Below are 18,989 nucleotides of genomic sequence, written 5' to 3'. Positions count from 1 at the left end.
AGAGAAGTCATGCTGTTTGTTTCAGTTTCTCACTTTGGCCACTCCTCTGGGAAACACTGCCTCCGTTACATTTTGAGAACAACCTTCCCACACCTGCCCGGTGGGACAGAAGCCCAGCACCCTATCTCCTATGTTGGCAGAGCACCTACAGAGTGGTTTGACCCCTTGCACCTGCCCTCAATTAAAGTTGTCAAGGTCTGAGGGACATCTTGAGCCAGAAACGGCACTTGGGACATGTGTGAGACTCCTTGGTGTGACTATCCTTCATCAATCTGTCTAATCCTTTTGAAACTGTTCACACATCTTGGCGTCTGAGCATCCTTCATCCAGGCATACTGGAAATGAATGATTTCTTGTGTGGACGTGCATCTACTTTCCAAGCCTGCTGCCTGATAATAATTTTATTGAGGGACCCAATCTTTCCTATGTCACCAGAAACAGTGAAGAATTGTTCCTGCTGCTCCCTTTCTGCATTAGGCCAGATAAAGCAACAGACACCTTGAAATTGTGTTTCAGCCTCCTCATCCTACTTGCAATCAACCTTTCTAACTAGCTAATAGAAGACTTCATGAAGATTACAGGAAATAATTACAGGATTATGAAAAATTGCAAGTCAACAAGGACGGACCAGCGGAAACCACACCCTTCCAAAAATCTTGATAGCTTTTTGTGAGCTTTCAAGTTTACTTGGTAAAGGCAATGGCATCAGTGAACAGACTTCTGAATAGAACGTATGGCAATAGGAATTACAGAAATACCAAACCAACACATCATACATTGAAGACAGGGGAAACAAAAATGGTAGTCTGTAGACCTGAAAATGTAAATGCAGATGAGAAACAACTGTGTAAGTTACTGAAGACCTCCGCAGGGGAAGTTCTTTGCCATATAGTATTCAACATACATGTCATCAACCCAGAGGGCAAAAAAAGCCCTGCAAACCCCAACTATATCATTGGATTTTGCAGATAAAACAAAGGTCAGGGGAAGGAAACCAATTAGAGGAAGAGAGCAGAGGTGCTGTGTAATCTGGATTTCTCTTTTAAAAAAAAAGATTGTCTGCTGTCTTGGCCATGGAGCACACAGGGACTGGACCACAACAAAGGTAACACTCTCTCTTTCCTGGGAAGCAGTGAGAGTAAAAAGGACTTTGAAATCCCCAGGCATGAGCTCTCAGAAAACCACTGTGCCTGAAAGAGCTGCAGGCAAACTCAGATGCATAAATAAGGAAAGATGAGGACAGTGACAATACCACTGTGCCAAGCACACACGACTGCCATGATGCAACACAGATGCTGCTAGGCCTGGGAAGAGCTGAGGGAACAGCCAGGAAGGAACCATCTTACAGCTGCTGGACGGGAGGGTGATAGCATTGCAGTCCAGTTTTTAAATCAAAAAGGAAGCTGTCTTCTACAACTCTGCGGACATGCGCCTTTAAGTTTTCCAGACTCGTTGCAACCTCCACTGTCCAAGGGAAAAGCTGGTAGCGACAGTCCCGTACTTTGGGTTTAGTAATGCTCAATAAGTAGTAAGTCCTCACGGTCAGGTGTCAGACGGAGCCACAGCATCAGGCCACCATGACCTATCACTACAAGTCTGCACCAAGACCTGAGAATGTGCAATCAAAGCTTATCATGGAGGTATCCAACTGCCTGACCAGCTGAACGAACCAAGTCCGTGTCCCCTCCCTGCTACAAACTCCTCACTGTTGGTTGAGTTGCTCCAAAAACCATCCAGCCCAGAGCTTCTGTGTGTTTCCTTGAGCTGCCTCCAATGCCCAGGACCCCTCTCAGGCCACTGACTCGGCTATGCTCCTCTGCAGCAACAGTACTCTTGCCCAAAGCTAAAGGATCTCAAGTGTTATGCAGTGTGTCTGCCAAACAGCCCACAAGCCTAGCACTGACTTGTCAGAGGAGAGTGGGATAACCCAGTCAGGAGCACTCTCAGATGGCGCACACAACTCATCACCCCATCCTCGCTAACTGCAAGAAGAGGAAAGTGTATTGGCATGTTCACACTGTAATACTGGGAGCCAGCCCTGGGCAAGAGGCCGTCCGTGGGAGCTGCAGGGAGAGAAGGTACATTTACCATCTGACATCTTCTGTTTCTGCTGTGTAACACCAGCAGTAAAGGGCATTTTTCACAGGAAAATCCAGCTAGCTGCTAGGTGTGCAGAGCGCAAATGCAAGGAGGTAATAACAGCACATGTGACCAGTGCAAACGGGTGCCACAGCAAAATCCACAGTTTGAGATTTCAAAGCCTTCCCATGGAATCCAAGCTGTATGAAACAGTCTCCACCTATCTCAGTGCAGAGACAGCTCATCAGCAACCGAACTCCCCTTTTACTCTCACCCAGGGAAGAACCTTGAAGTCCCCAGGTAGTTAATAAGATCTTAATTAAACTCTAATTATGACAATAGAAATGCGAAGCCTTCCCTATTTTGGTTCCCACCAGCCAGCCCATTCCCCATCCCTGATGTCTAGACATGGAGGCTGCAGGTGTGCCTAAACACAAACTGAAAACAAAACCAAATCTAGGTCACAGACTTCAGCAGCCAAAGATGCAAATAGGATCAATTCAGTTGTTTCAGTTCCAGTTCATGTGCAGCAAATCTTGATGTTCCCATCACCTGAGGAGGGTGAGGGGTGTTCCTCACACATACATCTTGAAGTTACACCCTCAGGGCAGAAGATGCAATCAGGTTGCCGCAAGTAGTGTCCTGTCCAACTTGTTCAGCAGTGAGCGCTCTACGCCTCTGTCAGCTCTTTCATCAAGCAACTGTTCGCTTTGCTCCAAGTTTGGATCTGAACTATTCCTTGCAGAGCTCCCACTGTATGCCTCTCCTTGCTCTTCCTTTCTCTGAGGTCCTCTGTTACCACTGTTGTCAAAAGTGAACATGAACTGTGGTCTCACGAATGGAAGCTTCCAGATCTGACCTCATCGTCCCAGAAATTAAAGACAAACGTTATAACTGGTCAACTCAATGTAGCAAAAAAGCCCTCTGAAAGAGGAGATTAGCACGATTCTCTCCAATTTCATACCATATCTTTTGGGCCTAATTTCAAGCTACCACTGCTATTTCTCTAACTTTCTTAGAAGGGGACAAAAAAACAAATCAAGAAACTTCCCCCTCCACACAAACAAGGCAGTGGTGTCTTTTGGAGGGTGGGCTTCCTACTTTCCCCACAGATATGGGCTGCTCCTAAATGACAGTTTAATAGCCAGGGCTATCAAGGGTGGCCCTTTCACCCAAATGGGTACATAGATCAAGCAAGAAAAGTGATGTTGCTGTTACATCAGGAGGCTTGTATATGCTACTCTGAATAGTTGTGTTAGCGGTCCAGAACTTGGAAGAGCTGGGAACCCTTTAGAGAGAAGCAGGAATCTCTCATCACTTTGTTACTTGCCGAGGTTGCTCTTTGAGTAGACGCATGAACAATTAATGTCCTAATTAAAACAAAAATTAACAATCCTAGAAGCTTTGGCTTCATTTATCTCTGCAACCAATTGCATGAGGAAGTGGCTGAAAGCCGCAAAAGACGAAACCTTCAAGTGCTCAGTCCCAGAGCTGGAGCCAGGTGGCTCCCTGCTTTCTACCGCCAACCAAGCAGCTTTGAAGATTACTTTTGAAGATGTAGCTACATATTCAGATGCTTGGGTAGCAACAGAGTGCTGTGGCAAGGTCTGGACAGAGGAAAGCCACATGGGGAAAACAATTCTCAAATCAAGAACAGCTAAGAGGTAGAGCCCAAGTGTCCAAAGCTTGGAGAAGCCAAACTGGCCAAAGTCTTGGCTAGGAAGTGGTGATGGCTGGACAGTGTTTACACAAATAAGCCTCGATCCCACACAGAGGGCAGACACAAGTCCAAACTTGTGTTCAAGCTCAAACTGATCTGTGAGAAACACAGCCTGGATACCACCTGAGTGTGCCAAAGCACAGCCTGTTTACAAGTGCATGGCATGGCACAGGCCAAGGCCAGCTCATTATCTGAGCCAATATCAAACTGATGTTCATGACACTGCAGCTGGAGCCAACAGCAAAGCTGCATGGGCTTTAGGGTGAGGCACTAATGCCTCCAAACCAGCAGACATGTAAGCACATGCTTAACTTGAAAGGAACAGCTGGGAGGTCTGAGACTGACTCCAGTGCTGGAAGTCAGCAGTGGCAGATTGTGTATAGCTACAAAGCCTTTTATCTTCTAGAAGCCCAGATGCTGCTAGGAATGAGACTTGCATCCTTATAGGGTATTGCAACAAGAGAGACACTATCCATGAAAGAAGATGCGGTGGGAGAAAAAAGTCTTTAAGACAAGCTAAGATAGAAATGACATGAAACGGGAAAATAAACACCATAGGCCTGGCATGGAGACAGACTAATCTTTCCATACTCCCTAAAGTTGCATAGATTGTGGAACAAGAGAAAGGGGTTGGGGAAGCAGTAAAGTATTTCACAGATTATGTACACATCATTGTGTACCATATAGAAATGATACTTTTATGGCCTGGATATGTGGGCAGGTTGAGCAAGAACAGAGAGATTTGGCAGGTAGAATAAGAAGAGTCATAAAACATAGAGGAAACTGGAACAAATACAGCCCAAGAGCTCCACGACAGGCAGTGTTAGTTGTTGTATGTGTAGGTTTTTTTATTTTATTTTTTCTCCCCCTCTCTCTCTCCTCACAAGAAGACAGAAGTCTCTAGCTTGGGTTTGTCTGCACTTTGCAGTTACTGAGCATTGTGCAAGCTCACAGATACAATCAATAACAAACTATTTCAGACCTTCACATGCAATAACATACCCACACCACCAGGCCTTGTCAGACAGTATGGATCAAAAGAGGGACCTAGCTAATAACAACGTATTGCTTGTAAATGGCCTGGGAGGCCTCCTCAACAGGTAGTACAACCATGTTCTAAGCGAAAGAAAGAAAATACTATGCAGGAACATAAACTGAGAGCACTAAACTTGCTTTTCCACCAAGTAAATCATCTCTCTGCAACTCTACTGCAACAAAAAAACATTTCTTGTATGAGATTAGACCATTCCTTATGGTTTTGTGTCCCCATTTTCCCCAGCAGAAGTTTTTAAGTTGTCCCTGTGTGTTCACTCACTTGGAAGGCAGACACAGAGCGGTCTGATGCTGGGGGTTCCCAGACAGCAGCACAATACCAAAGGAAATAATTTTGAAAAAGCCTATTTCAAAACCTTTGTTTGGTTTGTATTAAACACATAATTAACCCAACTGCCTGGACAAACTGAGAAGAAAGCTCTGAAATCCAGGATTTACAGAATTGCCAGCCATAAGAGTTCACAAGTCGGGTTCTGAAACAACCATGAAATTAGCTTAGAAACATAAAAACCATCTGCCTCTGGTTCTCCTTTTCCTTGAGCTGTCTGTAATGGAAATCTAGCAGTGGGCAGAAATGAGGGTGTGAATTCACAGCACAGTAGCTGCTCCAGACCTACTCCCACCAGGGACAGCGTGCTCCTTCCCCCTGGAAGCAAGCAAGCGTGGGAAGAGCACCAGCTCCCCACCCACCGTGGGGTAATCACGAGCTGTGATTTTCCTGACTAGAACTAAGTTTCTTCCGTAGTTCTGGTCACCCTGACCCCCTCAGCTGGGCTCTCACAATAAATATCACCAGATCGGGCAACTCTGGATGTTGCAGCTCTGTGTTCCTACCCCACGCAGCTTCCCAGCTCACATGGTAATTTTGCAAATATTGCAAAACCTCACAGCAACAGAAGCTCTTTGAAGAAATCTGCATGAAGGCCTAAAGTAAGTGTCAACAGTTACATGAGCTTAATGTGGACACGATTTGCAACCTATACGTTTCAGCCTCCCTCCCACTGACTTACAAACCAGCGGAGAAAGCACATGCTTCTCCCACCCCCTTCTATCATGCTAAACCAGAGGGGCAGTGTTCTGAAAAGAAAAGCACAGGCAATAATGTTAATAAAGCCTCAACCAGGTAAGAGGTGGAGGAGATGGGACTTCCCAGCCCATTCCCAGGGTGGCTTCGAGCAAACAGCAGTAGCACAAAGATTCAAAGCACAGTTAAGCAAAAGACGGGAGATACAAATGAGGCTGCCCAGCTGCAAACAAGGGAAGAGAGCAGTGTAGATGCTCTGCTTGTGGTTAAGAGCTGCACAAGCAATGCACCCTGTGCTGCCGTGCTATTCTTTCCACTGTGGCCCCCCACCAAGACTGGCCAGGGTAGAAGCACTTCAGCCATCTGCCTTGTACTGCTGTCCCTGTCCTTGCTGGGATGCACCTCCCCTTCTGCTCCTTCCCTTCCAGCATGGGAAACTGCATCAGTGATGGGACAGGCTTCAGGATGCAGGGGAAAGGGTGAGGCATCAGTCAAAACTCTCCAGTCCCATGACCAAAGGCCCTCCCACTTTGGACTATCAGAGCGTGCTGCAACAACAGGTCTCACCTATTCCTAAGCAAACACCACTTCATCTCCTCAAACTAGCACCTCCCTGCAGCAAAGGTACCCTAGGTCAGAAAGTAACCTTATATCTGCTTGTCATCCCACCGGGCAGGCAGACACAGCCACAAATGCTGTTCCCTGGTGTATTTAGTTCAGAGAGGAGAGGCCGTGACGGCCCCATCCAACACAGTGGTCGTTCTGCTTGCCTGGTGTGACACTGCATGAACAACGGTGCTGAACTCCAACTGATTTGCAAACACCAAGGCACTTCACAAGGGTCTGCACTAGCCTGCGGAGCTCTCTGCAGGAAGCTGTGCAGTGCTGACCCTCACCAAGGCTCAAGGGAAGGGAAAAAAAAAAAACAAAACAAAACCAAAAAACACTTTTCCCAGTGTAGAGGATGGGCCCCTATTTCTGAGGGCACAGAGAGGTCCACTGGGATAATTTTCCAGGCAGCAGTTACTTCTCAGCTTTACTCACAGCGCCACTGCTTCCCCTAAGTGATTGCACCTTCCTCCTTAACTAGCTACTAAAAAAGCAAGTTTAGACACTGAGCCCCAGCCTGCCCCAGGCTCCTGCAGGGCAGCCCAGCCAGGGTCAGAGAGAAGACATCCAAAGGTCCCGTATCTCTGAGGGTGGAGCCTGCCTAAGGCTGCCCAGAGAAGAGGAGAAAGGTTTCCCCATGCCAGGTCTAAATTAATTTAGGACGTGGCCTGAACTTCTACAGCTAGCAAACTCTCCCAGGTGCAGTGCACAGGCAGAGGCATGGGCTGCAGGGAGCAAAGATGAGGCTCTGCGTAGAAAGCACTTACCCCATGCTCCTGCCTGTGCTCTTGCTGCTGGGACATCCACCGAGCAGCCAGCCTGGCACCCTGCACACCACTGCGTCTCACCTGGGAGAAGTTCAGCCCATTAAGTGGGTGGCACTGCTCCTCCACTTTCTCCACAGCACCCGTTTGCTTCCTTAGCCGCTCTGCTTCCTGGGCCAGGTACAGATCCAGGACGGGCACGCCTCGCGACTTGATGTCTACCTCCGTCAGAGAGTTTACCATCAGCATCACCCACACTGGCCTCTTCCGCTCCCAGTTGCCAGCAATGGCATTGAAGAGGTAGTCTGCGTACAGCCCTTTGCCCCGCTGGTCTGGAGTCATCCAAGATGGCATCATGAGCTTGACATATTCCAGGTGCTGCTTGAGCCGGCGGTAGATGTCACGGGGCAGCACGTCCTGGAGGTTCTCTCCCTGCGGCAGGAGCTGGCAGCTGGTGAGAGCTGAGATGGTGTAGGGATCAGTGAGGTCCAGCTCAAAGTATACGATGTGGCTCTGCTGGAAGGCTTTCTTGGAGTTCTCTGGGATGAAATCCCAGACACGTGTGTATGGGACATGGATGGTGCCAAAGAAGTAAGACGGAGGATCTCTCTTGATGGTCCACAGGAAGGAGTTCAGCTCGCTTTGCTGGGGAGAGGGAGACACAGCAGAGTAAGTACAGACACTCACACTAGGCCACTGCAGTACAGGGCTTAAGGAAAAAATGGTGCCAAGCCAGCAGGTCACCTGGGTCAGCAACTTGAGAGCACAGACTTCATAAAGCAGCTTTGCTCACAGAGTCCTCTTTGACTATCCTTTTCCTCAGGTCTTGAGGTCAAAATTCAATTTTGATTAAAAACACAAGAAAATTGGCCCTGGCTTTCTCCTCCTGAAAGGCAACACTAAGTCTTTTTTCAACAGTAATGCCACCCCAGGCTCATCATCCAGGTATCTGCCAAAACCAGCAGCAGGGCTCAGGCCAAGCAGGCCACGCTCCAGGCAAGAGGCTTATGCAGCTTCCATAATTTATTGAGTCAAAAGCTGGCATCACTTTGCTGAAGCAGACCAGAACAGCAGGGTTTCAATCACCTTCACCTTGATGCCTCTCACTTCAGCACAGCACAGCAACTTTTCTCAAAGAAACTGCTGTGACGCGTAGTCAGAGGGAGAACTTTCTGTCACAGCAGAGATGTGGAGATGCCACAGCATCTCGGGAGAACTTTCTGCTCTGAGCGAGACACCAAACAAATGAGTAACACAAAACACAGCAGGCAGGCAGACTTGCTGGAGCAGGTAGTAATACAGTTTTACAGGATAAAGCACATGGCAGACAGACAGACAGTCAAGATCCTTCACAGCCCAGTTCTCTTCTTTCTTAAGGAGCAAAGAAGAGCATGCAATGCCTCGGAAATTAGGGAAGAAATTCTGCAGGCCAAAGTCAGCCTGTTTTTCTGGGCATACTCTTTTAAACGCAGAGGAGGAACAAGCTTCTTTCTTTACATTAGCTTTTAAAATCTCTCAAAAACCACAGCCATCAGGAAGTCAGTATCAGACCTTAAGTCTGTGGCACTGCAAAATGTGCCGCTCAGCAACCCCAGGAATACCAGAGGGCAGGGCTCTCCTCAAGCCCTAAGTAATCCCGCAGGATAGAAGAGCAGATGGGGCAAAATGGATCTTGCCTGGATCCTGCCAAGCCACTTTACACCAGCAGCAGGCATGACCTCCATCACCTACAGCATGCACCCTGCTGGTACAGCAGCCCTTACGGGAGCCATGGACACAAACAGTTTCTATCTGTTTGCACAGACAGGAAGAGGTAGCCTTTGCATGTCTAAGTAAGAGTTCAGGCTTCCAGATTCACTCAAACATCTGGTCAGCCTCTAGCCAACAGATTAAGTCTAACCTCAGCTCTGAGGCTAAGCGTGCATGTGTGCTGATCTAAGAAGCCTGCCTGCCTGCCAAATGCAGAATGGGCTGCTTGGAGGAATTTATTGGAAGCACATTGTCTATAAATTTCTGATACTAAAGACCCAGGGTCAGAAAGGTTAATCTTAAAGACTGCTCTGCAATGGCTTATCTTGGACAACCTTCTCCAGCAGCTCTCTATGTCAAACCCAGGCCACAGATCAGGCAGCATTTCAGCAAAGTGCTACCACCAGTCCAGCTTACCAGCATAGACCTGCAAACCAAGCATACTCCAAAGAGCTCTTCAGATACTTCTGCAGCACATTGAGGGCCTGAAGGATACCTCAGACCTTGGTAACACCATGCTACAACTCTGGATCCTACAGGACAGTCCTGGAATGCACTCCTGAATTACAGACCATAAAAAAATCTCCTGAAGACCATGGGAAGAAGGGAGAACAAACATGATGCAGCACTGAGAGATAAAGAAGATACAAGGCAACAGGTGAGTACAAATCGACATAGACCCAGGAAGAATATAGGAAAACGAATACACAAAGTGAAACGAAATAGGGTTCCCTTCTGTCATCAGTCAAGGAAAATGGAAGGACACATCACTGTGGTGAGAAATGAACTGGAAGTAGTCATCAGCCAGCAAGAAAGAAGGACCAGAAGTGCTGCTTTCTATCTATACAAGCAAGCAAGAAGACAGAAGCAGCACCTGAGATAGGCGTGAGGTTGGGAGGTCAACAATCCTTCACTTCCACAAGTCTGATCACGTACATCAGAGTGCACAAAACCAGCCATGACTGCAAGGAATCAATCGCAAGGAACAAGTGGTCACCAGCCAGCTTGAGATTTCAATGCAGCTCCTGAACAAACCCAGCCAGAACGCTCAGGCCAGATGGATGGCACCAAGCTTCAACACAGTCACCAGTGCTGCTCTGGGCTACTGCACACAGCCCAGCCAGAAAGGTGTTTGGCGTTGTGCTCTCACCTTTTTTTGCTCTGCAAATCCTTCCAGTTTTCACAACTGGATACTGAAAGCAGAGAAATACTGCCAGCTATCAGTGGTACCACTGAGGAAATCACAGAGGCCATCAGGCACAGAGTAAATAAAGTCTTCCTTTAAAGAGCCTGCAGCACAGCCAGAAGCAAGCAGGCTGAGACCTAGCAAAACTTCTCACACAGTCCTAGAGACTGAGACTTTACAAAGCGGAGTGGCTGGGCAGTCTTGCTGGCACTTCCACACCAACAGGAGCAGTCATGATCTTGGCAACCCACCCCACGCACCATTCAGACCTCCCTTCTCAGAATTCCTTGGAGCCAGCGTGAAGGCCTGGAGAACAGGCCGCAGTTTCCCACCATTGACGGGAAACCTCCCCAGATCTTGCGGAGCCAGTTTCTGGTCACCAGCAGTTGGGTATCATCACCAGGTGATGCTACAGTGGGAGCTCACAAAGCTCACCGTCCCTCCAAAAGGCAGCATTACAGCTGCTCAGGACACAGCAGTGTCTTACACTCCTTCGGCATTTCCTTTTCCTTCAGAAGGTGGAGAGTAGTGTCCCAGCACTACACCACCTCCAGGCTAGACCCCTGTAAACAGCCTGGTACTGCTTTGCGTGACAGGGGATGAGGCAAAGTCCTTGGTGTGCCTGAGCAGACCTGTGCTTCCCCAGCCGTACCTTCTGGCACTCTCACGTCCCTGTGCACCTCCTGGAGCTCACACATGTTTCATTGCAGCTTCAGAGAGGGAAAAGCAAGGGTATAATCTCTGCCCAAGACTGCAAAAGGGGAGCTGTTAAACAATGCTCTAGGTGGCTGTGAGATAGCACAGGAGCAGTGTTGAGGCTTGCATATGCCATCACCGGCAGTGCCTCTCGCCTCACTTCCCTGAGAGCATGCCAGTAGATAAAGGTGCTACAGCCCAGTTTTCCTTTGCAGCAAGATCCTTCTACACAGCTGTTACATCAGAAAGGGATACTTTAACACCAGTGTAATAGAATAATAGAAGCATTTACGTTGGAAAAAGACCTTTAGATCATCAAGTCCAACTGTTCACCTAGCACTACCAAGTCCACCATTAAACCATGTCCCTAAGCACCACATCTACAATACCTCCAGGGATGGTGACTTAACCACTTCCTGAAGCAGCCTGTTCAAATGCTTGATAATCCTTTCAGTGAAGAAATTTTTCCTAATATCCAATCTAAACCTCACCTGGCACAGCCTGAGGCCATTTCCTCTTGTCCTATTGCTTGTTAGTTGGAAGAAGAGACCGACGCCCACTTCACTACAAACTTTCAGGCAGTTATGGAGAGAAGCAAGGTCTCCCCACAGCCTCCTTTTCTCCAGGAGAAACAACCCCAGTTCCCTCAGCTGCTCCTCATAACACGTGTTCTCAAGACCCTTCACCAGCTTCGTTGCTCTTCTTTGGACACACTCCAGCACCTCAGTGTCTTTCTTGTAGTGAGGGGCTCAAAACTGAACACAGCATCAAGTATCACTTGTATCACACAAGTATCACTGCAGCCTCAACAGTACCAAGTACAGGGGGAACGATCACTTCCCCTGTCCTGCTGGCCACGCTATTTCTGATACAAGTCAGGATGTTATTGGCCTTCTTGGCCATCTGGGCACACTGCTGGCTCATATTCAGCTGGCTGTCCACCAATACCCCTGGGTCCTTTTCTGCCAAGGAGCTTTCCAGCCACTCTTCCCCAGGCCTGTAGCGCTGCATGGAGTTGTTGTGACCCAAGTGCGGGATCCAGCACTGAGCCTTGTTGAACCTCATACAACTTGGTCTTGGTCCATTGATCCAGCCTGTCCAGATTCCTCTGTCGAGCCTTCCCACCCTCAAGCAGATCAACACTCCCACCCAACTTGGTGTCATCTGCAAACTTACTGAGGGTGCACTCAATCCCCTCATCCAAATCATTGACAAAGATATTAAACAGAACTGACCCCAATACTGAGCCCTGGGGAGCATCACCTGTGATCAGCCGCCAACTGCATTTAACTCCATTCCCCACAACTCTCTGGGTCTGGCCATCCATCCAGTTTTTTACCCAGCGAAGCGTACGCCAGTTCAAGCCATGAGCAGCCAATTTCTCCAGGAGAATGCTGTTGGGAAATAGTGCCAAAGTCTATATAGACAACATCTACAGCCTTTCCCTCATTCACTAAGCAGTCACCTTGTCAGAGAAGGAGATCAGGTTAGTCAAGCAGGACCTGCCTTTCATAAAACCATACTGACTGGGCCTCCTCACCTGGTTGTCCTGTACGTGCTGTGTGATGGCACTCAAGATGAGCTGCTCCATAACCTTACCCAGCATCAAGGTCAGACAGACAGGCCTGTAGCTCCCTGGATTCTCCTTCCAGCCATCATGTACACAAGTGTCACATGTGCTAATGTCCAGTCAACTTGGACCTCCCTGGATAGCCAGGTCTGCTGACAAATGATGGAGAGTAGCTTGCTGAGCACTACTGCCAGCTCCCTCAGTACCCTTGGCTGGATCCCATCTGGCTCGACAGACTCACATGTGCCTAAGTGGTGTAGTGGGTCACTAACTGTTTCCCCTTGGATTATAGAGGCTTCGTTCTGCTCCCCATCCAAGTCTTCCAGCTCAGGGGTCTGGGTACCTGGAGAACAACTGGTTGTACTATTAAAGACTGAGGCAAAGAAGGCATTAAGTATCTCAGCCTTTTCCTCAGCCTTTGTGACTATGTTTCCCCCTCATCCAATAAAGGATGGAGATTCTCCCTAGCCCTCCTTTTTTTTTGCTAATGGATTTATAGAGACATTTTTAATTGTCTTTTACGGCAGTAGATAAATGAAGTTCTAGTTGGGCTTTGGCTCTCCTAATTTTCTCCCTGCATAGGCTCACATCTTCATAGTCCTCCCGAGTGGCCTGCCCCTTCTTCCAAAGGTCATAAACTCTCCTTTTTTCCCTGAGTTCCAGCCAAATCTCTCTGTTCAGCCAGGCCAGACTTCTTCCTCGCCAGCTTGTCTTTTGGCATATGGGGATGGCCTACTCCTGCGCACTTAGGATTTCCTTCTTGAAGAATGTCCTGACTTCCTGGATATCTTTGCCCTTCAGGACTGCCTCCCAAGGGACTCTGTCAACTGGAGCCCTAAACAGACCAAAGTCTGCTCTCCGGAAGTCCAAGACAGCAGTTCCACTGAACCCCCTCCTTACTTCTCCAAGAATCAAAACCACTCTCATTTCATGATTGCTGTGCCCAAGACAGCCTCCAACCATCACATCACCCACAAGTCTGTCTGTTCGCAAATGACGTCCAGTGAGGCACCTTCCCTTGCTGGCTTCCTCACCAGCTGTCAGGAAGTTATCTTGCACACGCTCCAGGAAGCTCCTAGACTGTTTCCTCTCTGCTGTATTGTATTTCCAGCAGATGATGGGTAAGTTGAAGTCCCCCACCAGAAAAAGGGCTAGCGATTGTGAGACCTCTACCAGCTGCTTATAGAATATTTTGTCTGTCTCTTTGTCCTGGTTGGATGATCTGTAACAGACTCCCACCATGATAACTGCCTTGTTGGCCTTCCTCAATTCTTGCCCGCAAACGCTCAACCCTATCGCCACCATCATTAAGCTCTAGACAATGAAAACACTCCCTAACATACAGGGCTACCCCACCAACCCTCCTTCCTTGCCTGTCCCTTCTGAAGGGTTTATGGCCATCATTGCAGCACTGCAGTTGTGCAAGCCATCCCATGTTTCCATGATGACAACTGTATCATAGTTTATCTGCTGCAAAAGGGCTTCCAGCTCCTCCTGTTTGTTGTCCATGATGTGTGCATTGGTGTAAATGCAATTCAGCTGGGCTATCGATCCTGCCACATTTTGGGGGCAAGAAGCTCTAATTCATTCCTACGTGACCATTCTCGAGGGCTTCTGTAGTTTCTAACACATCAGTAAGTCTTGCATTACAGTCAAAGTGGTGTCCTGGAGGCTTAAGAGAGGTGGGTTGCATAGCTTCAGGAATTTCACTTTCAACAGTGTAACAACGAAAAATCAGGATCACGTATACATCAAGACGCATATTTCTGTCTCCACTCTCCACTTTACAGGTGGTACCCAATGCATTACTTATGGTGGGAAGGGGAAAAAATTGAGGGGCAGGAAGCCTAAGGAAGAGAGCCACAGTTCCACATGAGAATACAAGTCTCCCAATTTGCTGCCACACTAAGATCTGAGGCAGCGTCACACAAGACATACCACACCTCCTCTGTGCTTCAAGTTTAACCTCCCACTACGTAGTCCCAGATCAAGGTATTTCTCAATGCTCAGCACTATGGTACAGTTTCTTCTCCCTAACCTCACCTTCCCAGGCAAATAACAGCTGGCTGTGAACTGATTTAGGGTATCAACTCAGCTAAAAAATTGCTTGGAACATAAAAGGAGAGAGTGAAAGGCATTTCCCTAGCCAGCAGAGGAATGAAGGAGAAGGAAAAGGGGCTGCTCAAGCTGACAATGTCACAGATACAACACACTGGGACCCATGGGATCCACTCCCCGACGTAAGGCTGGGAAAACCTCCCTTCCCAACCAGGGCTGCACAGGGTACAAACTCCACTGTCCACCAAGGCCAGACAACGCTTCCCCAGAATGAGGGGACAGCAGTGTCAGGCGTTGCAGAAATCCTGGAAAAGCATGGTGCACATCAAGGGTTTTTTCCTCAGGAGCCGAGAGAAGGTCTAGGCAAGAACAAAAAAAACTTGAAGAAAGGGAGAGCAAAGCGATGCATTGCAGATCAGTAGCTGAAACCAGTGCACGCTAGCCCCATATCCCAACATCTGCCCTCTAATCACATTGCTGGTTTTCCACAGGTGGCACTGGAAACTCCCATGACCCCCTTGCCTTCCTTCTATCTGCTTCAGCAGAACACAGGCTCTGACTCAGAGGTATTTTTCTTGCCTTTCCAATGAGTTTCTTTTTTTACGATTTCAAAAAACCCAATCCTCAGATTCTGCTCATTTTAACTACCTCCAGCAGCTTGCTTTTCCAGCAGTATTTATAGGTCCGCCAGAGGATGCAACCTGTTGTCTTCAAATACTACTGTGTTTGTCAGACATCACACATCATTTCAGGTGAGACAGCAATGATTCTGCTGGAAGAGTGGTGCCAAAAAGGATCAGAGAAAGTGTCATCTTTCTTCTGAGAAATCAGCTCAAATTGCGTGAAATGATGTACTGACTGATTACGGTAAACATCCACAAAATAATGCAGGAAAAAAAACAGGAGGAACGAAGAATGCATCTAGTGGCAGCACTCTGAAAGTCTGGAAGAGCATGGGAGTTTAAAATCCAAAAATAATCAAGAGGGAAGGTTGTGGTAATATGGGGAAAGGAAAACCGCTGTCCAAAGACAGAGGAACCAGGTGCGAACTCCAGACATGGGAAACCTACACCTAGTCTGCTTCCTTCTACATCACTCCTGCTTCCTTCCATCGTCTATCTGTCCCATCTGTGCAGACTATACATCTTTCAGCACAAAGCATATAACTCACTGTGCAGGTAGGGGCCCTCAGTGGTTCCAGTATCTTTCAGGACCCCTAACCCTCATACTCACCACTCGGCCCCACAGCCACATCTTGCAAACTTCAGGCCAGGATTGCACTTTTTCTCAATCCACGATATTATCTTAATTTTTTTTTGCTTGCTACAGAAGCCAGATCATGTGGCATGCAGTATTTTGCCCAGGCAGGCAGCCTTATAACCCTCCCTATATGGCTTTCTCCCTGTCTCTTATCTATGCTGGTGTCATATCTTGTCATGTTCATTTATACCTAATTGAGGCAAAGACTGTGCCTTTACTCACCACGTAAAGTGCCTCACACATCTATGGTAATGCACACAGAAACGCTAGGCACATTTTTAATAGTCATTCTCTTGAGTTTTTGCCCACGTGCATTACTGACACACTCAAACTCAGCTGAAGACTGTAAGCAGAACTCGCCTGGGAATAAACACTGCACTGGCTACAACTATAAAAGAACACGCATTCAGTCTCCATTTGCCAGAAATGAAAAACAAAAATCAAATTTTTAACTAAAAAGCCAAGGGTTGAAAGCCGACATTATTTGCTTGCTGAAGTGCATATATGGGGAAGGTAGCCATTTAAATTAATTGTTCCTCTATCAGGAGCAACACATCATAAAATACTATCTACAACCACAAGTATCCTCCTGTTAATCCCCAGATTTTGGCTTTCAATTTACCAATACATTCCAATGGTAAGAAAAAAAGAAATCACCACCAGACCACATTACTTAGTAACTGGAATATAACCCAAAGGATTCCAGCACACTTTATTTTAGATTAACTGTTGCCAAAGCTTTTCTTTTTCCCTATTAAAAAAAAAAAAAAAAAAAGGATGTGGCACATTATTGGTTGCAGCTTTAACTATAATTTGGAGCGATGATGAGAAAGCCCTCTGAAGTATTGTATGTTCATTCCTTAAAATAGCAGCTTCTCTCTTTCAGGCACTGATGCACATATTTCTTTCATGACAGAAGCTTTAGGCAACCTGACAAAAAGAAGAAAGGTATACCTGTAATATAGATAGGTAAGAAAAGAGTTCCCATAAACAATTAAGGTTAAAACAAACAAAAAAGCCTTCCCTGATGACGCAGGGACAAGGATGAATATTTTTTCCCAAGGAGTTGGTGTAAATATTCATAAGGATACACCCAAAAGCTTTGCAAATAAGGCAGACCCTGCCATTCCTAGACAGTGTGGTTACCACCACTGTCCTAATGACCCTAGGAAACAGCCTGCCAATACCAGAACTACAGGTGGTCTCACATTTTAATGACAGAGTAATCAGCAGATAATGAGATACCATTAACACATTTCACCTCCAGTTTGCTGGTAACTGGCAGAAGTCCACTCAATGGCTCCTAAGGATAACTCCCTGCATCCCACCAAATCAGTGAATTACCCATTTCCACAAGTACAACTTCTACTGCTTGGGCTCCCAGGGGCTGGCATCTTCCTTACTTTTGCTGTCACAGGCTCCTTGCAGTAGATTCACGCCAGCCCCCAGCTTTTGCACTTCATGCCCTCAAGGAACAGGGGGCACCCACACCAGAGGCTCCACCTGGCTTTATGGCAGGCCTATAAATCCAGTTGACAAACTGGTTCCAGGCACAAGCGAATTGGTAAAACAACTTCCCCCAAGGTAGAGTTAAGCTCTGTCTAACCCAAACTCAGGCAGACACCTTCAGCGAGGCACATGTAGTTTGGCATGTGATTGAATCGGTAGTGCCTGAAATCCTAGGAGGAGACATCTCACCTTCTACGGCTGCCGCAGGACTGGCCTGCTCAGCTGGAGGCAGCAAGGCCCCTAGACTAAGGACTACATGTACATGCACGTGCAGGTGAGAGAGAGAATAAAGGTCACAGAGCAGGCCTTTTTCACAGTTGCAAAGCCTTCTCACACCAACCCATGCATACCTACCCTGCAGTGAGCCCACTGTGGCTTTGGCACCTCCCCAGTGCAGCGGGTCTGCACTTACTTCTAAGGGTTTCCAGTTCCCCTTAACAGCTGTGTTGGAGAAGGTAACCCTGCCTGGGGCAGGAGATGAACACAAATGGTGGGCAAGACACATGTCCCAGGAGCTTCCCAGGTCTGGTCAGGCTGCTTCCAGGACCAAGCAGACGCCAACAGACAGCACGGATGGTCTGCTAACACTGACAGACACTAATACAAACTAAGTTCAGGAAGGCTTGCCCTACATGATTTTGATACTTTTATCTCAGAAACTTCAGCGAGAACTGCTTTTTTTTCAGTGTCTGATTTTGAATGGAAATGACACCCTGCTTGCAAGCTTCACACTGGCCAGAATATCATCCCTAACTTGCAGCAGGGACCCTCAGCTGCTCTTAATACCCACCGGAGCCAGGTCAGCCCATGCTGCTCCTGCTTACAACAGTCAAGCTGACATGCTCAGAGGATGAACAAAACCTAACACAACTTACAACCATGTTTCTACTTCAGGAGCACGGCTATTTGCGCGTCCGAACCGGCTCCACCACGCTCGGCGTTCAGCGGTAAGGCAAGAGGCTCCCCTCAGGGAGGGATGCTGCCAGCAAGACAGCCCAGGCGAGCTTGTCCTGTGGCCAGCGGCGTAGCTCGTCCCGCACAGCGCAGGCAAAAGTTCCTGCCGGGGCTCATCCCGGGGTCTTCCTCCTCCGTCAGCACACAACGGTGGTCGTCCCACCTGGCGCACAGCCCCGAGAAACCACCCTCCTTTCCCCTCGCCGCCCCGCTCTCGCCAGCTACCGGCGCCCGGGCGCCCGCCCCCCGAGGGAAAGCCACGGCGGCGCGGTGCCCCCCACCCCGCCCGGCACAGCTCCCGCGGGGCCGCCGCGGCCCCCGCGCCGCTGGTCCCGGCGGCCGGTGCGCTGCAGCACAGCCCCCCCGGGCCGGCGCTTACCTTTCCGCGGAGCGGGCAGGCGCCGGCGGGGCCGCGGCTCTGCCGCGCTCTGGCCAGCAGGAGGAGGGAGCCCTGAAGCAGGCACAGCCAGCCGGGGTGCACCATCCCTGTCGGCTCCCAGACTTGGCACAATTTGGGGATGGCTTCCCTTTTCTTTTTTTCTACCTTTTTTTTTCCCCTCCTCTTCTTCTGCTTCTACACTTTTCTTTTTTTTTTTTTTTTTTAATTCCCTCTCTTTGCCATTTTTTTCCCTCCTCCTTTTTGATTTTGTTGTTTTGTTGGTTTTTTTTTTGGCACGTTGACCCAATCCTAGAGCCTTTGCAGGAGCGGCCCCGAACCCTGGCCAAACCCTCTAGCCGCTGCCCCCTCCTCTTAAAGG

At 48.2% G+C, this 18,989-nt stretch overlaps 1 protein-coding gene across 1 annotated transcript in view; it reads right to left on the bottom strand.

Annotated features, from left to right (window-relative positions):
• Positions 1-18,715, bottom strand: part of TRABD2A (TraB domain containing 2A) — an 87,734-nt gene extending 69,019 nt beyond the window's left edge. Inside the window, exons 1-2 of the mRNA XM_086629891.1 lie at positions 18,611-18,715; positions 7,334-7,894 (exon numbers count right to left, since the gene is read on the bottom strand). Coding sequence (XP_086486017.1) covers positions 7,334-7,894; positions 18,611-18,715 — 666 coding nt within the window. The remainder of the gene's footprint in view (positions 1-7,333; positions 7,895-18,610) is intronic.
• Positions 18,716-18,989: the final 274 nt, after the last annotated feature.

This window comes from Tauraco erythrolophus, chromosome Z, assembly GCF_009769465.1.
Source record: "Tauraco erythrolophus isolate bTauEry1 chromosome Z, bTauEry1.pri, whole genome shotgun sequence".
Classification (NCBI taxonomy): domain Eukaryota; kingdom Metazoa; phylum Chordata; class Aves; order Musophagiformes; family Musophagidae; genus Tauraco; species Tauraco erythrolophus.
Note: the sequence above shows the minus strand (reverse complement) of the source record. Positions and strands in the feature narration are given on the sequence as shown.